General features: G+C 44.1%; 1 protein-coding gene across 1 annotated transcript in view; it reads left to right on the forward strand.

Moving 5' to 3' along the window:
* The first annotated feature begins 4,060 nt into the window (after window positions 1-4,060).
* ACADL (acyl-CoA dehydrogenase long chain) overlaps window positions 4,061-22,395 on the forward strand; it is a 31,156-nt gene continuing 12,821 nt past the window's right edge. The window contains exons 1-7 of the mRNA XM_050916181.1: window positions 4,061-4,140; window positions 9,230-9,391; window positions 15,295-15,432; window positions 15,894-16,058; window positions 17,086-17,152; window positions 20,892-21,056; window positions 21,368-21,469. Coding sequence (XP_050772138.1) covers window positions 4,070-4,140; window positions 9,230-9,391; window positions 15,295-15,432; window positions 15,894-16,058; window positions 17,086-17,152; window positions 20,892-21,056; window positions 21,368-21,469 — 870 coding nt within the window. The 5' untranslated portion in view covers window positions 4,061-4,069. The remainder of the gene's footprint in view (window positions 4,141-9,229; window positions 9,392-15,294; window positions 15,433-15,893; window positions 16,059-17,085; window positions 17,153-20,891; window positions 21,057-21,367; window positions 21,470-22,395) is intronic.

Genomic DNA, 22,395 nt, shown 5'->3' on the forward strand with positions numbered 1-22,395 from the left:
TATGCAATTAGAGGTAGAATCAAATTGGGTATTTTTTTGTGTAACTAAATTTGTGCCCAGGGGAACATCCTCTGTGTTTTGAATCTGTTGTCTGTGAGAGTAGCTGGAATGCTAATCTCTCCCAGAGGGTTTTCTTTTACTTTTCTTTTCTTTAATTAAAAGCCTTTTTCTTAATACCTGATTGATTTTTCCTTGTTTTAAGATCCAAGGGATTGGATCTGGACTCACCAGGGAATTGGTGAAGGAGTCTCTCAAGGCTACCCAGGGAGGAGAAGGTTTTGAGGGGAAGGGGAGTGATCCAGACACTGAAAATTCTGGATGGTGGCAGTGATACCTGATCTAACTTAGTAATTAAACTTAGACATGTCCATGCAGGTCCCCACATCTGTACCCTAAAGTTCAGGGTGGGGAAGGAACCTTGACAGTGCTGCACACTCTCTCGGGATAAATTGTGTGTTTTGGCTCAGTGTGAGGGTATGTATGTATGTCCATGTTTCACACTGGTAGCAGAAGCAGAAATACACACCTCCATCCCCACTAGGGGTGTGTGTTACACACTGATGTCCCTTCCTGCAGGTATATGGGATCTTGGGGAGCAATTACCACACAGGTGAGGTGCCAATTAATTTCTTTATTAAAGGAAAAAGGAATTGGTAGGAATTTAACAATGAAATATGATGGGATGGGGTGTATAGGGTGTTTACAATAGGCAATGATGGGGGGGTACTTATTGAACAGTGTAGGGAGTTCTAACAGTGGGGTACAGTAAGTGGGGTTCAGCACAATGGGATACAGTACAGTCAATAAGCGTATCAAAAAGAAATGCAAAATAAAATGGTAGCTTCTATATAAAATGATCAACAACCTTAGATAGAATGTATTAAGTGGTTAGTGGCCATATACACAATGTAACACAATGGTATCAATGCAAATACAAAGTATATCAGAAAAGTGGAAGCAACCAATGGGGTGTTATAATTACAAGTAAAATGTGAATCACAGTGCAATAATACAATATGGGTGATAAGTGAAATTATGCAATGTAACGGTATAAAAGAAAAGTAATGACTTAATTTGTGAGGCTAGGATAGCAGATAGTCTGCAAGAGTGTACCTAAAGGCTGGGTCAAGGAACAGGAGGGGGGAGGGGAGTGAATGATTAGTGGCAACTGATGAGAGGAGAGTGCGGCTGGAAGCAGCGAGAGAGTCTGAAGCCCTGCAGGGTAAGGACAATGGAGCAGTGTGATGGTGATCTTCGGTACAGGAGGGGCAGCGGAGAAGTGTAAAGAAGGGCTAGAGAGAGAGGTTTAAGCAACAAGCGGACACCAAAAACAAAGGGGAAAAAAAGCAGCAAAGGGTTTGGGAAGTTTCACAGGGGGAGAAGCAGCAAGGGGTTTGGGAAGTTCGGAGAGTGATGCAGATGCGGGGGGGGGGAAGCAGCGAGGAGTTGGGAAGTTCGGAGAGAGTGCAGATGCGGGGGAAAAAGCAGCAAAGGGTTATAACAGGGAGACATGGAGAAGCACACAGAGGGGGAGATTGGAGCGGGGGAAAAACAGACACGGGAAAGTTCAGGGAGAGATCGGGACAGCGGGAAGGCGAACTTAAGCAACAAAAACCTTATCTATCTTAACCAACGACTAGGCAAAACAACAAATATCACAATTCTAAGCAAAACTATAACAAGCAACTATACGGAGCAACAAAACAGTAAACTATAACAAGGCAGGTGAACTTACAAGCTCTACAATCTTAACAAACTATGACTTATTAAACTAAAAAAACAAACCCTATGGTGCACCTTATGCTATGGGGAAGTCACAGAGGGCAGAGTGGTATGTGCCCAGGATACAGCTCCCAAGGCAGCCCCCAAGCAGGGAGCAGAGCTTAGCAGCAGCACAAGCTTATTTTTAGCAGCAAAGTGCTGCGGAGTTTAAGAGAGTTTTTAAGACACAGACCAAGGTTTAGCCTGAGTCTGTGTGCTGGGGAAACAGAGCCAGCAGCTAAAATAATAAAATAAAAGTAGGGAAAGTTTCACAGAGGGATTCTTACCAGTCCCCAAGGCAGCAGCAAAGGCAGAAGCAGCAGCAACATCAGAAGAAGCAAGGAGGGCTCGGTACAGTCTCAATAATCAGGAGATCTCTCAGGTAGCAATTCGTTCTTCGTGGGGGGGGGTAAAAAACCGGGGGTACGCTCAAAAATAAAATGAGAGCGGAGAAAGTACCCCCTAAAATCCCTGGCTGATCAGACCAGGCAGCAATGCAGGAACCTTTCTGATGTTTGTTTCATAAATGTCTGTTTTTAAAGGCAAACTCAGGCAGTTTCCCGCCAGTAATCCTGATAGGCTCCCTCTGTCACAGGGGAGGAGGCACAAGGAAAAACTGCAGGTTAAGCACAGAAACATGTCTGGGCAGAGTCCTGTGCAATAGGTGACTCAAAAGCACATGAGGCCTATGACTCATGCCCAGGATCTTAAAAACACAATAGGTCTTGCAGCTCTAGACATTGCCTGCCCTACACCGAGCCCAGGTTCAACGAGGTGATAACAGGACTAACCCTTTGAAAAGGGCAGTGGTCCCATTTAGCACGCAGCACAAGTGGCCATCCCTTTGAGAAGGGCAATAGCTCTTGTTAAACAACTTAACAGCCAGGGAAGGTCGGCCACAGGAGGAGAACAAAAACAAAATGGAGTATGGGGACAGCTGTAAGAAACAAAATGGAATAGGGGGATAGCTGTAACAGACAACTGACAGGGTATGTGTGTTGCACAATGACAGGAGGTGTAGGCGTCACCACACTGGCAGGGAGGTATTGTGTGGTGGTGTGTATTATACATTGGCAGACTGAGCAGGTGTGTATGGCTAGGCTTGTTGCACACCAGCCGGGCAGTGGTGTCGGTGTGCGTGGCTGGGTGTGTCACACACCAGCTGGGCGGCAGTGTGCGTGGCTGGGCGTGTCACACACCAGCTGGCCGTGGCGGTGTGCGTGGCTGGGTGTGTCACACACCAGCCAGCAGTGTGGCTGGGCGTGTTGCACACCAGCTGGGCGGTGGTGGCGGTGTGCGTGGCTGGGCGTGTTGCACACCAGCTAGGTGGTGGTGTGTGTGGCTGGGTGTGTCGCACACTAGCTGGGCGGCGGTGGCGGTGTGCTTGGCTGGGCGTGTCCCACACCAGCTGGTGGTGTCGCTGTGCGTGGCTGGGCGTGTTGCACACTAGCTGGGCGGCGGTGGCGGTGTGCATGGCTGGGCGTGTCACACACCAGCCGGCGGTGGTGGCGGTCAGGGCCGGCACTTCCATTTAGGCGGCCTTGACAATCGCCTAGGCTGCCAGGATTACTGGTGGGCGGCGTTTTGCCAGAGGGGGCAGCAGGCGGCTCCAGTGGAGCTGCCGCAGTCGTGGCTGCGGACGGTCGGCTGCTCGCGCGGCTCCAGTGGACCTCCTGCAGGCACCACTCCGGCAGCTCCACCGGAGCAGCGGGAGCAGTGCGCAGGGCGGCAAAATTGCCGTGCACCTAGGGCGCTAAAACCGCCAGCGCCAGTCCTGGTGGTAGTGTGCGTGGCTGGGCGTGTCACACACCAGCCGGCGATGGTGGCGATGTGCGTGGCTGGGCGTGTTGCACACCAGCTGGGCGGCAGTGTGCATATGCTGGTGTTTGTCACACACCAGCTGGGCGGCGGTGTCGCTGGGCGTGTTACGCACCAGCTGGACAGCGATGGCGGTGTGCATGGCTGGGTGTGTTACACACCAGCCGACGGTGTCGCTGGGCGTGTTGCACACCAGTTGGGCGGCGGTGTGCGTGGCTGGGCGTGTCACACACCAGCCGGCGGTGTCGCTGGGCGTGTTGCACACCAGCCGGGCGGCGGTGGCGGTGTGCGTGGCTGGGCGTGTCACACACCAGCCGGCGGTGTCGCTGGGCGTGTCACACACCAGCTGGGCGGCGGTGGCGGTGTGCGTGGCTGGGCTTAACACGCTGCCGGGCGCTGTCCGCGCTGGCCACTAGATGGCGCCGCAGCAGCTGCGCCGCCTCCCGCTTCGCCCGCCGGCGGGCCCAGTCAGTCACCCAGGGCCGGCGAGATGGCGGCGGGGCGGTTGCTGAGTCGAGTTGTGCTGCCGCTCTGCGCTCCGGGGGCCCGGCAGCCCGCCAGGTGAGCGCTGCCGGGGCCCCGGTGTGGGGAAACCCCGAGCCCCGGCTGGGCGGGAGAGCGGCTGGGGGGCTCCGGCAGCAAATAAATGGAGGGTGCTGGCCACTCTGGGCTGTGTGTGTGTGTACGCGTATCTATTGTGTGTGCGCGCGCGCTATTGGTGTGTGTAGTGTGTTCAGTGTGCTCTGTGTATACTCTGTGCATACACACAGTACAGTGTTCTGTGTGTACTGTCTGTACTGTGTGTGTAGTGTATACAGTGTGCTCTGTGTACAGTGTGCATGCTATTTGTGTGTAATGTGTACTGTCTGTACAGTATGCTCTGTGTGTAGTGTCTGTGCTATTTGTGCTTATAGTGTACTGTACACAGTGTGTGTGCACTATTTCTCTGTGTGTGTGTACAGTGTGTGTGTGTGTGTGTGTGTGTGTAGCGTGTATAGTCTCAGTGCAACAAGGCCCATACTGGGGTCTGTGATCAATACCATAAATAATGGTATATTAATGGACATAATAATGCCAGGGATCTAGGCTCCCCCAGACTTTGGACAGGTTTGGATCAAGGTTTGTATTGGGGTGGTCTGGGCTCCCCCTGGTTTTGGATGGGCTTTGATCAGGTTTTGGCTTTGGCTGTGGCCCAGCTGTGAAGTCCCCATCCAGATCCAAACTTGCCCTAAGTTTGGGAGTGCTCAGGTCTCAGCTCTCCTCCTAATGGTGCCTGCTTGTTTTGTGCCTCTCTCTCCCATTCTCTGTCACACCCCATCTCTTAGGGCTTGTCTACTCTTGAAGGTTAATTTGGATTAAGGTAGAGGTATGAGTTTTAACAGGCTCTCTGGAATAACTCCCTTGTGAAGGCAGTTCTTTAGAAGGAAAGTAGCTGTGACCTTTAGTCCAGATATTGCCAGCATGGCAATTTCAGATAATGACAAAGCTACACCCAAGCAAACTTTGTTTTTTCATAGTCAGAATCAGATCATGAGGTCTCATCCAAAGATCTTGCAAGAAGCTCATGTCCCCAAGTTATTTGATGAGATTATTATTTCTATCATTAAATTCTTGAGTGTGTCCACCTTGAACTCTGTACACACTACACATGTCTAAAAGCAAAGAATTAAAAAAAAATACATTGTGTATCTTTAAAGTTGAAAATGTAATTGTGAGTAACACACCATCTCCTTTTATTTTAAAGTTTTGTGATTTAGGCTTATAGAAGAGAGGAAAAGACCTGTTAGATCAGTGGTCTCCAACCTTTTTGTGGCCCGTAGCACGTTCATGTTTTCAGAAGAGTGTGGCGGGCGCCAACAATTTTTCAAGGCTTATTTTGTATTTGTACATTAAATAGTATGAAAAACATCATATTTAATATACATAATATATGAATCCATAAGATAAAAATGGTAATTTTATATGTAAAAGGTATTAATTAAATTATTCGGCAATTACTCTTTCACCTTACCATGTGAATTTGCTCTTTTTTTATCTACCTGTAAGAAAAATTAAGGAGTTTTTACAAAATAAATATCATAAACAGTTTTCATCTTTATTTATTTTTAAAAAGTTAAACATTGTTGAACTGCTGGTCCAAATATATTTATTATTTTTACTTTAACATAGAATGAAGTCTGCAGCCCTGGAGTTCTCTGTCCCCGGCAGGCGCGGGGCTGTGGTTTCTCTCCGGCGTAAGCTGTGGCCCCGCGCCTGCTGGGGACCAAGATCACCAGCGCCCACAGCCTGCAGCCCCAGAGTTCTTTGTCCCCGTCAGGGTCGGGGCCACGGCTTCTCTCCGGCTTTGAAGCTGGAGAGAAGTCACGGCCCTGTGCCTGCCGGGGACCAAGAACACCAGCGCCCAGAGCTTGCAGCCCCGGAGAAGCGGATTTTCTCCCCTGCTGGGCACTATGCAGGCACTAGGCAGGCACACGTAAATGCTGCGTTGGGGACGATTGTGTTAGATCTTTGAGACCATCCCATGACCTTGCAGAATACAGCCTCTGTCCCCTAGTATGACTCCCTGGAGGGGTTAGTTTAAAAAATGTTACCCTATAGTTTTAATGTGGGTTTCTTGGTTAAGGTATGTATGTGTGTGTATAGGGTTGAGGTGTATTTATTTTGTGTTTGAGGGGGGGAAAATACTGCAATCATTTATTCTATATTTTGTAACATCATACATACAAATCTCATTACAATAATGTGTATACTGCCTCCTGCATTCCAAATCCTGTGTAAGGCTTGAAACCAGTGTCAAGATTAATCACTGCATTACAGGTTGGCCAATAAGGGCATGATCCTACAAACACCACTGAATGTCGTGCTTGAGAGGTGTGCGACTGCACAGTCTTGAGCACCATGTGTGGTAATAAATGTTTGGAGGGTTGAGCCCAAGGTGAACAAACTAGTCTGCATCGGAGAGTCCATTCTGCTAATTGTAGCTTGCTTTTATTTACTCAGTTCCTAGTATACTGTGGCATTTGTACTTAAAAAGAATCACAGCATTAAAATATAGAACTTCACTTCAGCCATTTGACAAATAAACCTTTGCTGTGAAAGCAGCAAGATTTCTTTTTTAAAACGTTGTAAGTTAACAAGACTGTACTGTAAAACAAGATACTGACCAAAAAGGAAAAACTCAAAAGAGAGACTGATTCATGGGATAACTACTATAAAGTGATGTCTTGAAGATAAAAATCTTATCCGTAATCTTTGGAGATACCTTTATGATTTTGGTCATTTAACCCCCAGATACTGCTGTTAGCCTCTCCTTGACTGTTTTTTTAAATATGCAGTGTTGTTCTAGAGTGTTGGTCCCAGAATATTTGAGAGACAAGGTGGGTGAGGTAATATCTTTTATTGGACCTACTTCTGTTGGTGACAGAGACAAGCTTTCGAGCTACAGGGAGCTCTTCTTCGGGTCTGGGAGTGGTACTCAGAATGTCACAGCTAAATACAACGTATAAACAGATTGTTTAGCATAGGTAGTTAGCACAAGGCAGGGGTTCTCAACCTTTTTCTTTCTGAGTCCTCTCTCCCCCCACACATGCTGTAAAAGCTTCACAGCCCACCTGTAGCACAACAGCTGGTTTTCTGCATATAAAAGCCAGGGCCTGTGTTATTGGGTAGGAAGCAGGGCAATTGCTTGGGGATCCCTGTGAAGCTAAACTGGTGAGGCTCAAGACCTCTGGCTTCAGACTCGTGGGACTTCAGCTTTCTGACCTGGGCCCCAGTGAGTCTAAGGTTGGCCCTGTTTGGCGGACCCCTGAAATCTGCTCACTGCCCCCGCAGGGGGTCCTGGTTGAGAACCACTGGTCTAAGGGACCATTCAAGGTGGACTGCCCCATTAACACCTCTGCAGTCATAGGACAAAAGGGGGTCAGGGTAGTGGGTTACAGACTGTTGTAATAAGCCATAAATCCAGTGTGTGTGTTCAGTCCACGAAATTTTAGTATCTAGCAGAGTTATGAATTTAAGCCCTCAAGCTCATCTTTTGAAAGTGTTGTGCAGGTTTTCTTTGAGACAGGGACTGGCAGATCAGATATAGAGTGATCACTTTGTGAAAAGTGTTAACCAACAGGTGATAGGGTGTGTTTTCTTTTATAATTTTCCTATTTGAGTTCATTTGAGAACTTAGCAATTATCTGATTCATCCACCTAGTTGTTGTTGGAACATTTACTGCGATGGATGAGGTATACCATGTGTTGTGATAGGCATGTGTAGGATCCATGGATCTTGAAAGGCGTGTTGGGGGCGGGTGTTGATCATTGTACTGGTGGAAATATGTCTGCAGGTTTTGCATCTCTTGTTCTGCCAGGGTTTGGTGCCACTTTGAGTTGGTGGGTCCCGGTCTGCGGGGAGCTTGCTTCTGATAATGAGCGCTTGGGGAGATTGGGCAGGGGGATTGTTCCCTCTCTAATAACACCTCATAACAACTATGTGGGTGAAACCAGAGAATCACTATGCTCTTAAATGAGCTCACAAAAGAGAGTAAGAGACAAAAACACCTTGTATTTAGCTCTGAGTACCTTTCCCAGACCGGAAGAAGAGCTCTGTGTTGTTCAAAAATGTGTTTCTCTTTCCAGCAGAAGTTGGTCCAATAAAAGATCTTTCCTCACCCACCATGTGTCTATTTTTTAAAATGTATTTGTGGTTGTGGGTTTATCTGCTGAGGTATAGAGCTGTTTCATTTTTATCTTTTTAAAAAGATGTCTTATTTTTAGAGCTCTGTTTATTAGAGAGGGAGGAGGGGATGGCTCCTGCTGCAGAACCCAACTAGACTCATAGACTTTAAGGTCAGAAGGGACCATCATGATCATCTAGTCAGACTTCCTGCAAATTGCAGGTCACAACCTCTCCTGCTCCTGTAATAGACCCCTAATCTCTGGCTGAGTTACTGAAGTGTTCAAATCATGGTTTAAAGGCTTCAAGTTACAGAGAATCCACCATTTACACTAGTTTAAACCTGCAAGTGACCTGTGCCCCATGCTGCAGAGGAAGGCCAAAAAAACAACAACCCCAAGCCCCACCGTCTCTGCCAATCTGTCCCCAAGAAAAATTCCTCCCAACCCCAGATAGGATGAACAGTTAGACCCTGAGCATGGATGGCAAAAGAAACAGCAGTTTCACTGTTTAGTTTTATTTGTATTTTTTTTTTTTGAAGGATGATGGTATTGATTGAATTTGAAAGTGAGGGACTACTGCTGCTGGACCTTAGCCCTGTGTCAGTGTGTTTTTTGGAATGGTTCGTTCAAGCCTGTCTGTGCATCTGTGCCGAATGCATGTCAAAGTTGACCTGAAACACCTCTTGCTGTACCAATCTTTTTTTTTTTTTTTCTGGTTGTCAATCATGTCAAGTAGCATAATGGACAAATATCCATGTTTCTTATGCTTCCGCGCTGAAAATTTATGAACAGAATTATATGCTGTTTTGCCTGCAATACCAGGAGACTGGACTCAATGACCCAGGAGTTCCATTCTGCTCCTACGTTCCTTTGGAAGGCCAGTGCCATTTATTGTGCCCACAAGTATTTGACCAAGATAGGCATTCACTGTTTAAAAACATGTTAGGTAGCATTCTTTACAAATGCTTTGGCTGTCTCTTTTTAGGTATCTGCAGACTGAAAATCATGAGTTGGTACGTCAAGAAACATCTTCTGCTAAAACGTTAATGGATATTGGAACTCGAAGGATCTTCTCTTCGGATCATGATATCTTCAGGGAAAGTGTGAGGAAATTCTTCCAGGAAGCAGTGCTTCCTTATCATGCAGAGTAAGATATGGCTTGGATATTTTATGTCACCTACTAATTCGAGACTGTTTCACAGAACTCTCTGGGAATGATGTTCTGAGTATAACAAGCAAACTGTAGAGTTTATTTTACTTTTTAAAAAATTGTATTAAGGCTTGTACATAATATATATCTTGATTTGCATAACTCCTACATCACATGTTTGAAGGAAGAAAAAAGTACATGGTTATATTTGTAAAGCAAACCAAAAAAAGCACTTTCTGTATTTCTCATGAAAAGGTGCCAGGTTGATTAGCTAGGAGCTCATTATTTACAGGAGCAAATGCAGCACAAACAGTAAAACGCAAACTTCTGTAGAAATTTGCCTTGCCTCTAGGGATGAAAAGGTAGTTTAATCTGTTTGTTATCTTTGCTAAGGCTCTCAGTATTATCACTGTTTATTATTTGCATTGTACTAGTGCTTAGGAGTCCCAGTCATGGACCAGGATCCGAGGCTCTGTACAGACCCAGAACAAGACAGCTCTTGCTCCAAAGAGTTTACAGTCTAAAGATGTTAGTTGTGTTGGTTTTTATGTTGTGGATCTCTGTCCCTTGAAAAGTGGACTTAACGGTTGGTGTATACACAGACTTGCCCCAAAACAGCTAACTCTGTTTTAATTCACATCTTTTATTTCTGTGCAAGTCTGTGTGTGGGCACTCTTACTTCAGAGTAAAAGTGTTCTATTCTGACCAACTTAAAGTGGTGTTTGTGGAGGTGGTGTTTTAATAGCTAAATTAAAATAGGATCAAGTTGGTTAAAACAACAACCCTGTTTTAGCTCAGTAAAAATAGGACACTTTTAGTTGCAATAAGTGTCTACACATGCACATTATAACAGAATATGTGTATTAAAAGAGATTTAGTTATTTTAGTGCAATTTTGTGTGTAGACTAGTCCTAAAATTAGCTCTTCTAGAGGTCACAACTGAGACACCAGATGGTAATGATTTTGCATTGCTCTCAGCCAGGGCTGGAAAAGCAGTCTAGAAGTGAAAGATTTCAGTTACCAGTCCCCTGATCTGTTCATCCCCGACAGTTCCATTGCTATATTTGGTGTAGCTAGCTTGTTGCAGGCACAATCCTTAGCATATTTTTGTTCTGTAATCTCCTAGTACAAATTCTGGTTTTGAAATCCATTTTTTTGGCGAAGTTATGGTTGTCATTCTACATCTAGGAGAGCAGCTTCATTTCAGAATTAATTTCAAGATAATCGAGACTCAGCATGTTAATATCAAACAATTGTTTTAAATTCTGGTAGTGAGGGTAATGGGATGAAATATTGTATGGTGTTCTTCCACTTAAATTTAGCCAGTTAGCCCAGAAGGGTAGCTGTACTTCAGATATGGTGATCCTTCTTTCTAGGGCTACAGTGCATGTCTACAAAACCATATATTGTGCCATTCTCCAATAAGGACCATCTTCCAACTAAAGATTTAAACAACTGTATTAATTCTGGACTGGGAAAACAAACAATAAAAAGATGAATTTAATATATTTCCCCTTTTCACATTTATTCCATCCCTTCCCTCTTCTCTCTTCAACTCCTCCACCTGGAACTTCTCTTATGTTTGTAGTAATTATTCTGTTTCTCTACAATCTCCAGAAGATAAACATGAGAGAGGATGCTACAAACTTTCATAACCAATTATTATTTATTTGTATTATCATAGCACCAAGGGGCCTTACTCATAGACCAGGATCCCACTGAGATAAGCCCTGTACAAACACAAGCAAACAAAAAGATGATCCCTTCCTTTGAGGCTTAATATAGTTAGTTCTCTTCTTCCATTTATAGTTACTGGGCAATTCCATTCAACCAAACCGAATAGAGACTATAAAACACCTTCAACTTAAAATCATTCTCGTGTCTGAAATAATTTTCACTTCTTACTGTTAAAGTAAGACTTATTGCTACTATAACTGAAAGAGATTAGAAGAAAGATTTTTTTTTTTTTTAAATTTACTTTGTACGTTTGAGAGTGCTTTATGGGTAGTCACGTTCCTCTTCTCTGTAAAGTCAGTCAGTTTCCTTCTGTTGTGAGCATGGGTCTTTTCACGCAGTAACAGGGGAAAGAGAAACACTTATAAAATAGGAAAATGTCTGTAAAGCCGAACAAAACAGGAAAAAAAAATAGCCCTGGAATTATAGCAGGTGTAGAACCTGACACTACTTTAATTATTTTTTGCAGCTAACTAGATTTCAAGGTGACAATGTCCCTTTAAAACTTAAATGCCAATCCCTGTAACCTTCAGCTATTATTCATTGCTTATGTAAAACTATAGATGCACGTGGCACTTTCCAGTAGTGTAATAATTAATTAGTGATCTGAAAAATGGGGTGAACAGTTAGTGGCAAAGTTTGCAGACAATACAAAAAATATTCAAGTCCAAAGCAAACTGTGAGGAGTTAGAGGGATCTCACAAAACTGGGTGGCTGGACAACAAAATGGCATATGAAATTCAAAGTTAACTGAAAAGTAATGCACACTGGGGAAAAAATAATCCCAAATATGGATATTAATGGATTCTAAATTAGATGTTGCCACCCCAGAAAAAGATCTTGGCGTCACCTTGGATAGTTCTCTCTAAACTTCCAGTCAATGCGCAGCAGTGGTCAAAAAGGCTAACAGTATGTTAGTAACTATTAGGAAACGGATAGAAAATAAGACAAAATATAATACCACTATGTAAATCCATGGTGTTACCCCCACTTTGAGTACTGTATCCAGTTCTGGTCACCCCATCTCAAAAAAAGATATAGTGGAACTGGAAAAGGTTCAGAGAAGGGCAACAAAGATGATCAAGGGTATGGAATGGCTTCCATATGAGGACAGACTATAAAGATAAGGACTAGTCAGCTTAGAAGAGGGACGACGGAGGGTGGAGTATGATAGAGGTCTATAAAATCATGAAGAATGTGGAAAAAGTGTATAAAGCAGTTTTATTTACCCTTTCATACAATACAAAAACCAGTCATCACCTGATTAAATTAATAGACAGCTGATTTAGTGCAAACAAGAAAGTACTTTTTTACACAAGGCACAACTAACCTGTGGAACTTACTGACGTGGGCTGTTGTGATGGGCAGAAGTGTAACATGGTTCAGAAAGAAGTTCCTGGAGGATAGATCCATCAATGGCCACTAGCCAAGATGGGTAGGGATGCAGCCCAATGCTAGGGGCAACCCTGAACCTCTCACTGTCAGAAGCCACGAGTGGAAATCAGGTGTGGATCACTCCATAATTGCCCTGTTCAGTACATTCCCGTTGAAGCTCTGGTACAGGGTTCTGTCGGAGACTGGATACTGGGTGAGATGGACCATGGTCTGACCCAGTATGGTGGCTTTTATGTTCTTAATACACAAAGTCTCTGCCCTGAAGAGCTTGGTGTCAGATTTTCAAAAGCATCTTGTAGTAGGAAGAGAGCCGGAGACATAAGCCCTTGTATCAGAGGCCTGGTATGAGGCAGGACTCGCTCACAGAATTTAGCAACAGGGCTGATACTGCAGAAATACACATTCCTAAGAAGTGCTAGTCACAGAGCACTCACGCAAACGCATCCTGATATCAAGTGGTACCGGAACATCCCGATATCAAGCATGGTACAAAAACATTCCCCAAGGTTAACAGGAACACACTGACCCTTCCTAAGAGATAAGGTCAGGATAACAGTACAAAATAAAACTATTTTGATCGAACCAACATGTACAAGGTAATGGGTAATAGCTAGCCATGTCACAAGGAGGTAACTAACTATGTCAGAGGAGCAGTACTAACTTGTTTGTATTGGGGTATAAAGATGTATCTCAAAGGGAGTATCTCTGTCTGGCCTAGGGAGGAATGGAAAGTCCCGCCATTCACTGAGCTGGTCTGTTATTACGGGCATACGTGTATTAGTGGTCTGGTGGAGTCTGCAGGATACTCATACCGGACTTCGTTGACAATAAGCCTGGCTGGGTGCCTTTGTCCCTTAACGGATCTTGTGCTCGTTGGGAGGTTTGCTTGAGGTCTGCTGTGCCAGCTGTCTGCGCAGGGCTGGTGCAGCACACAAAGAAAACACACATGCAGCCGAACATCTAATCACACTAAGTGACTTAGGACTACTGGTTTTCAAAGGCTGTGTCTTCACTGGGGAAAAAGTGCATTCTTAATTCAGGCTAGCTAATGCATGGTAAAATCCTAGGGAAGACAAGTCTTTAGCTTGTGTAAAATTTATCTACTGCCTTGTCTTTCCTAGGATTTTACCTCAGGTTAGTAACATCCTCTCCTCCCCCCCACCCCCCCTAGAATATAAGGCCAGTTGGACTTGTGCTCCTGCAGCATTTAGACGCTCTTGAAAAATCCGATTGTAAAGGAACAAATGGGTTTAATGGTAACACATAGTGAGTGGCTGAGCAGACATGGGGGGACGAGTGTATATGTTAGCAAACACAGGCTTTGTGGAAGACATGATTTTTTTAGGGCTGATTGGGAGGTATGAGAGCTCATCACAAATGTTGCTTGGAAGGAATGGAGTTTGGAGTGAATGGAAAAACACAGGGAGTGTTTGGCAGAGACATTTACATGGGCTCTCTGAGGTGGGAGTGGGATTGAGGAGAAGTTTTAACTGCCTGGATAAAGAGCCACTGGGACACCTCACCCGTGCATGTCTAAGGCAGTGATCCCCAAACTTTTTACTTTGCATGCCCCCCACCCCCAATGTGATCTGTCTCTTCTCATAGAGCCGTGGTTGCGAGCCGCAGCTTGGTGTGGGGCCACAGCCAGGCTGGGGGGGCCAGTGCCTGGGGCTGGAGTCAGGGCTGGGGACTGAGGCTGGGGTCTGGAGTGGAGTCGCAGTTGGGGGCCATGGCCGGGAGCCATAGCTGCATCTGGTAGCTAGGGGTCAGGACCAGGAGTGGGGCTGGGGCAGAATGGGGCTGAGTGGCGTTCTCCCCCCCCCCCCCCCCCGTGGGGCCTGGCCCTATCCTGCCACACATCCCGAATGTTCCTCCGTTCCTCGCGGTTTAGAAATCTCTGCTCTAAGGACTCATGTATGCGCTCTCATTGAAGATGGGTTCATCCTTCTCATATAAACTAATAATCCAAGGAAAAGTATCTTCCAAAGAAGTAGGAAGGTGTGGATCTCATTAAGTTTTCTAGCACATGCAGTGTTTTATAGTGAAATTTATCTTGCTATTGCAAAACTGTTTCTTTGATATTTCTTCTAGTACTTTCTTAAATTGCTTGCTCAGTGAAGTGTCTGTTGCTTACACTTTTTACATCCATTTCAGTTGCAGCTGATAAAAGGCCTCCAAAGTAGTCTGTGTGACTGAAAAGATGAGCCTTGCACTGCATTCTGAAGGCCATCCAACTGTGGCTCTAGCAGACATCCTGAGGGAGAAAGTTCCACAGATAGGGAACTTCTGCTATGAGTCTCTAATTCTCCTTCCGAGTTAAAATCTAAGGACTATCACCAGAAGCTCCTCTGCTGTCAATTAACCAAAGTATCACAAAAACCAGCTCATCTTTGGTAGTGTTCACAAATTTATCAGGTATAAAGGTTAAGGAAATTGCAGGTTATACATTGGAAGCAGAAGTTAGCTTTTTACCATCTACCATACTGCATGTAATTCTGTGGTGGCAACTTAATCATGAATGCATAGACTTGGTGATTACAGATCCTGAGTACATTGCATGAGTTCAAGAAGCCTAGCTCTCCCCAGCTGGCAAAATACACATGCCTGTTTTATGTTACCTCATGTGTTCTGATTGGTTTCTGAGATTGAAAGTCTTATTCTTAAGCACTGAAACTTGGTAGCAGATTTTATGGTGTAAAGCAGCAGCTGTGGCAAATCACAAATAGTAGTAGAGGAATTCCACTAACTTCTCGTTCCTGTGTCATTTGCAGATGGGAGAAGGCTGGCCAGGTGAGCAGGGAGCTCTGGGAAAAAGCTGGACAACAGGGATTGCTCGGTGTCAATATATCGGAAAAACATGGTGGCATTGGAGGGGATCTGCTCTCTTCAGCAGTGGTCTGGGAGGAGCAGTAAGTACAAGACACTGCAGCAAGAATCAAGTTGGTACCATTAAAAGATTGTATTTGTTCATCTGATTTCCTGATTCCTATTGTAAGGAGAGTGTGTTCACAGACGGTAATAGTCTTTTTTCCTTTCACAGAAGTGATAATTTGGACATGCATAAGTACCCCCTGCTTTAGATATTTAAGATGATTTTTTAAAAAATAATAAATTTAATAGTATTATATTTTTAGGACGGAGCGGAAGTGTTCTCTTTAGACTGGTGGGTGATCCAATAGTCTGGCAGTGAAAGTACATTCTATAAATAAATAAGAGAATGGATGTCACAAGTTAAAATTATGTGTCATTTTGGCAGCTTTTAGTGTACATTTCTTTGTTTTGGTTCTCTGGTTTTAACAGTGTAAAATTCAACAGATCAATCACTGTCACACTTGCTTCTAAAGTTTACTTTTACTCTTTTCTCTTCAAGGATGTACGTTAATTGTTCTGGCCCAGGATTCAGCCTTCATTCAGATATTGTCATGCCCTACATCGCAAACTATGGCTCAAAAGATCAGATTGAACGGTTTATCCCTGAAATGTCTGCAGGCAAATGTATTGGTGCTATAGCCATGACAGAACCTGGGGCTGGCAGGTGAGCCGGAAAGGATAACGGATGGGCTTTGCATACATGGTGCTTACCTAATCTCACTGTGTAAAAATTCCGAGTTTCATCGTTACATGGCCATCTTACTGATTAGGCAGTAGCCTGGAATAGGTAGAACTGCAAAATAACCTGTAATTATAGATTGCTGTTTTACAACTTTGTCATTCCCGGATGCCTGTTCCAAACCCATGATCTTGCCATTAGCCCTAGGACAAATAGGGTTTTGTATTTGTTTTAGATTCTGCATAAACAGCCACTAGCCTACTTGTTGCATGGACATTCTTTAATGTGAAATGTAATAACTCAGTAAAGGAGGCTTGACTTAGTCCATATAATGCTGTCTGAATTTGGCAAGAGGGCCTATTTCCTTGTCCCTGAATCCTGTATAGACTAGAGTTCTCTTTCCTGTACGCTCATTCATATAGCATAAGGGCAGAGACAATAGGATTATTGGGTAGATTACTGATTCAGAATCATTCTCTTCAATCTGCTAAGCAGAAGGGAGCACAGTAGGGAGCTGCACCTTCTATGCTGTGTCCCCACTGGTCCTAGAAAAAGATAAAGCCTCTCTGCTTGAGAACCCTAAGCTAACTATATGTGGAGAGTGCCAAGCTGAGTGGCTGATATCTGCCTTCTGGGGCAGACCTAAATTGATGGACCATGTCGACATAAGATGCTTCTGAGCTAATAGATATTATTTGTGCACATGATACTTCGGGTGTGAGCAGGTATGTCACTTTGAAAGTGAAGTAGAACCATATGCTGTACTGAAGATGCGGATCATTCATATACATAACGCACTTGTGGTTTCCATAATATTCTCTAGCTCCTTTTTAATACATCTCTGAATCCTATTTTAGCTTTTGACTACTGTTGTACATAACGCTATCCACAAGGAGTTGTGGGCTCTACGCTCTTCATTATTTTATACTAGGATTATTTTTTAAATGTGAACTTCATGCCACTGTTGGATTGTTCTCTTAAATAACTTTCTTTTCTTGCCAATCAATTTTAGTGATTTGCAGGGTGTACGAACATATGCCAAAAAGGATGGAAGTGATTGGATTCTCAATGGAAGTAAGGTATGTGAACGGATGTGCTCTGACTTATGGTGCTTGGGTACTGAATTCATCCAGTTAGTGAGAGAATTTACTTCATTCTACAGCTGCTTTCCCAGCTCTTAGTGTCTCTCCACTTTTGTTTTTCCTTTTCTATGAGTTACATCTTATAGAAGAATTCATGTTACCCAGCCATCCAGCTTATGATGCTGACAATTTATGGGTCAATCAGCAGAGCAGACTCTTTTCTTTGCAGCTTTTACTGGAGAACAAAAAAGCAGCCCGATCATAAGATTTTGCTCTTTTCCTTGACTGGTATAGTCAGCCTGCACAGTATAGCCAAAGGCCAGACTGTTTCACAGTTCAGTGGAGTTGGTAGCAGAATAGCCACCTTGCTATGCGTTCCCCTGTCAGTCGAGGGAAACAAACTAAAATCTTTACTCCTTTACTACTTCAACACAAAAATGGAATCTTTATCCAGTGTCTGTATTGTTCGGTGTATGGGGTAAATTCCGTATTAGGTGCCAACCACATATTGAGCTGCTATAAGGTTACCCATCTCATTTAACCCATAATAAGAGGATTGAAGTAGGGGATTGTCATTCTAAAAAATGTTAAATGACACTGCTGTTAGTTGAAAACTTTTGAAACTGAAAACCTCTTAGAGTTACAGCTCTGTCCTGTTACTTGATTTTTTTGAGTATTGGGATGGTTGGTTTAGTGGGGAGGAATAGGTCAGTGGTTTGAGCATTGGCCTGCTAAACCTAGGGTTGTGAGTTCAATCCTTGAGGGGGCCACTTAGGGATCTGGGGCAGAAATCAGTACTTGGTCCTGCTAGTGAAGGCAGGGGGCTGGACTCGATGACCTTTCAAGGTCCCTTCCAGTTCTAGGAGATTGGTTTATCTCCAATTATTAAATAATTAATAGTACAGGTCGGTAACCTATGGCATGTGTGCCAAAGGTGGCACACGAGCCAATTTTTAATGGCACGCTGCTGCCAGCCGAGGTCCTGGCTGCCGGCCCTGCTCAGCCTGCTGCCAGCCTCTGTGAAAGAAACCCCAGGCCGGCAGTGGGCTGAGCAGGGCCAGTGGCCGGGACCCCAGGCCGGCAGCGGGCTGAGCGGCTCAGCCCACTGTTGGTCTGGAGTCCCGGCTGCTGGCCTCACTCAACCTGCTGCTCTCCAACAGGGAGTTCCTCTGGGAAGCTGCTGGCCAGGGTTTTTCCCTCACAGGGCAGTGGAAAGGCACCTTGGTGATCTTGGATGTGAGTTACAAAGCCCCTGCCCACAGGGCTCGGGGAGCACTGGGGGGACTGGACTCTGGGAAGCAGCTGTGTTAGGGCTCCCAGATGCTGCATGAGCGGCTTGTGCAACTCTCTCCTGGCCCCTGGACTTTAAAGGGGGAGCCTGGACTGGTGCAAGGCACTGCGAGTTGCAACTGGCCCCCCTCTTTGCATGGCCCCGCTTCCGCCTCATGCTTCCACTCTCCTCTTTCCCCTTCTCTGGCACTGCATCAGCCCAGGAGGGGACTGTGCCCCCAGCACCCCTGAGCCAGCCGGACAGCAGTAGGGTTGGAGGGGTTTTGCAGCCTCTGGAAAGAGCAGATGGAGCCGGAGGCTCTTGCTGTGTCTGTGCATCCTAACACTTCCTAACAGTGGCACTTCAGCTCGGGCGAGAGTGGTCCCCTGTCTGGGCAGCTTTCAGCCCCCAGGAGAGCTCAGGTTTAAAATGCGCAAACTGTACAGTGATCTGAGTAGGTCTTGCATCGCAGGGGATCTGCATCTCAGAGGGGAAGGCAGTGGGGAGTGCAGTGGTCCCTAGAAGCAGCCATATGAGTTTTTTGGGCAGCAGGGACCTGGGTCTTAAGGGCCGCTTCTGAGAGCTCCAGTCCTTGCTGTGTCAGTTTCATGTCAGGAGTTGCAGCTGAGCTGCCTCTCTGAGCTATTGGCATCACTGAAAGGGAGAAGCTGAAACTCCCCTGGGCACTGTGTCAATAAGAGTATTCGGTGCACAGGTTCATTTGAAAGAACCTCCTAATGCTCCTTTATGTGGTAGCAGTGTTCTGTCTTCCTTCCCCTCCCCCTCACCCCCCATTGCTGGTACAATCACTGCTTTTCCTCTTAAATGCACATGCTGCTGTCTTCTGAACTTGAAAAGTATCTGAGGTGTTTGTGTGGATCAGTATTGCAGGGAGAGATGGGAGCCAGAAAGGGTGAAATCTATAAGGACTATCCATTTAGATCAGCAGTAGGCAACCTATGGCATGCGTGCCAAAGGCAGCACGCAAGCTGATTTTCAGTGGCGCTTGCACTGCCTGGGTCCTGGCCACCAATCTGGGGAGCTCTGCATTTTATTTTAATTTTAAATGAAGCTTCTTAAACACTTTAAAAACCTTATTTACTTTACATACATTATTTATATGGCTTATAGAAAGAAACCTTCTAAAAACGTTAACATTTATTACTGGCACATGAAACCTTAAACTAGAGTGAATAAATGAAGACTCAGCACACCACTTCTGAAAGGTTGCCGACCCCTGGTTTAGTAAAGCGTTGTTTTTAAAATGACGAATCATAGGTGACCACGTGGTCTAGTGCTTAAAAAGAGAGACCAAGAGACTTCACTTCTATTCCTACCTCTTTCACTAACTCTCTTCTATAGTTTGAGAAAATTTCTATACCACTTTGGACCTCAGTTTCCCTATTTGTAAAGTGATGGTGATGCTTCCTGCCTATCTGGGTAAAAATGCTTTGAAATCTTTGGATGAAAACACAAAGTAGTAATGGTTTTTTGATTTCAATATATTTCAAAGATTCTTCCTTCTGTGAATTACCTATTACTTTTAGGCATATTTATGGGCTAAATCTATATGTGTTTGCAGAGCCTAGCACAGTGGGGCCTTGTCCAGATTGTGGCTTTTGGTCACTGCAATAATAAAATAATAAAACCGTAAGTGTTTGTTTGTATTTGTCCATAAGAATGTAAAAGATACTGTTTAGATAGATAATTGCATGCCTGAACCTAGGTAGGACAAGGCAGTTCAGTTTTTTTTTTTTTTTGGTTGGCATGGTTAGGAATCTGAATCTAATTTTTATACTTGGCATGGCTGTGTCTATATTCTACCTGTTGTGTGATATCAGAATTTGACTTAAAACATATGATACAGTGAAGGTAACTGTAAGTTTCCATCCACTGTAGCATGCATCAGTGTTTCATACAATATTAAATATGAGTAGACAGCATATTGTACAGAATTATAGAGATTTGCTATAGTAATGGAGAACCTCCCAATGATTTTCCATTTTATACCTTGCCATTTTAACTTTTGGAAGAGGTCATCTGCATGTTAGTTGACATTCTTGTTCGTAAAAGGAATCTTCATAATAGAGATGAGACTGAATAAAAATATGAATTTAAACTTTAGGAATATTCAAAATAAACAAATACAAATTTGGTTCCTTTTGTTTTAATCTGTCCCCTGTCTTTATAATGGGTTAGAGTCAACCAGACTTCGGGTGTTAGTTTGCAATCCAGATCCAAATTATGCCACTTGAACTCATCTCTCCTTTATAGAGTGTTCTGGAGCACTTTGGTTTTTTATGCATCTGGACTTTTTAAACCTTTTGGACACTTACTTACAGCTTTCATCTTTTATATACTGTTTACTTGTAGAAGTGTGTGAAAGTTCGTGCACTACTACTTTATAATCTTCCTAGCTATGTGCCAGCTAACAGGCAGTATTATTCCATCTTGGTTTTCTTGCAGGTATTCATCACTAATGGCTGGATGAGTGATTTAGTGATCGTGGTTGCCGTTACAAACCGTGAGGCCCGCTCCCCTGCTCATGGGATCAGCCTTTTTCTGGTGGAGAATGGAATGAAAGGATTCATCAAAGGACGCAAGCTGGAAAAAATAGGCCTGAAAGCACAGGTAAGTCATACAAGCCTTACCATGTGATGGACTTTGAGGCAGTGTAAAAGGACTTGTTATTCCCTGGGGTACTTTAAGTAAAGATTAAATGTAGCTATTGTGATACGTCAGTTCACAGTTTTAACTGCAAGAGCAGGATATTCTAAATCAGATTGCAAGGGTGGGTTGCAGTTGAGTGAAATTTATATTGAAAGCAAACCGCCTCCAGTGAATATATGTAATTTGGGCTATAGAGGTTAGGAACTGGATAAGAGGAAAATCTTTGGAAGAGAGAGTTTGACATTAGATATTTTATTTAAAACCATTTTTAGGACACAGCAGAGCTGTTTTTTGAAGATGTACGTTTGCCAGCCAGTGCCTTGCTTGGACAAGAGAACAAAGGGTTCTACTATTTGATGGCAGAGCTCCCTCAGGTAAGACTGACACAAACCCACACCATGTGCAGCAAAAGTACAAAGACTTTATTTTGGTCTTTGCTTGGAACCGCCACCTGCAGTTTATGGATTATGGTGAGACACCTCAGTTTCAGAGATAGGATGCCTACAACCACAGTGTACTGATATTTTTGTTTTTAAGTGATAGGAATTCTGCACTGCAAATCAAAGTGAAGCATCTTGGAATATCAGTGAAATAGCTTGCAATCTAATAGTTTCTATTCAAATAATTTTATTATGATACCATGTTAGGGTACTGCTTTAGTAAGGGACGGTATAATGATTGCTAGTGGAAGGATATTTTGTGTATCAAGATTTCATATCCGATTTCAAGACCAGATCTCTCAGTCAGTAGCACTGGTGTGAAGAACACAAGATTAGAACAGAATTTAAAAATCGAATGCTACAGACAACTCTGGTATTATCTTAACACTTGTACACTCAGCTCAGTAGTTTTAAATATGCTCTTTTTGCCCTCAATAAGTCTCTTTGTGCAGAGTTGACTTTTCTTTGTGCTAAAGGCTAATGCAAAATGCACACCTGCAATTCTTCTACCAGTGGCAATACATTCTAGATCAGGGGTTCTCAAACTAGGGTCAGGACCCCTCAGGGGGTCGTGAAGTTATTACATGGCGGGTCTCGAGCTGTCAGCCTCTACTCGAAACCCCGCTTTGCCTCCAACTTTTATAATGGTGTTAAATATATTAAAAAGTGTTTTTAATTTATAAGGGGGCTCGTACTCAGAGGCTTGCTATGTGAAAGGGGTCATTAGTACAAAAGTTTGAGAACTACTGTTATAGATAAACCACTTTCTGAATCTATTTAATAAAAAACTGAAAGGTGGAAGCATTGTGTAGAGCCTAAAGTGGCTTGTCTTATTAGTAGAACTGAACATAGTTGACCAG

This window comes from Gopherus flavomarginatus, chromosome 10 (assembly GCF_025201925.1).
Source record: "Gopherus flavomarginatus isolate rGopFla2 chromosome 10, rGopFla2.mat.asm, whole genome shotgun sequence".
Taxonomy (NCBI): Eukaryota; Metazoa; Chordata; order Testudines; family Testudinidae; genus Gopherus; species Gopherus flavomarginatus.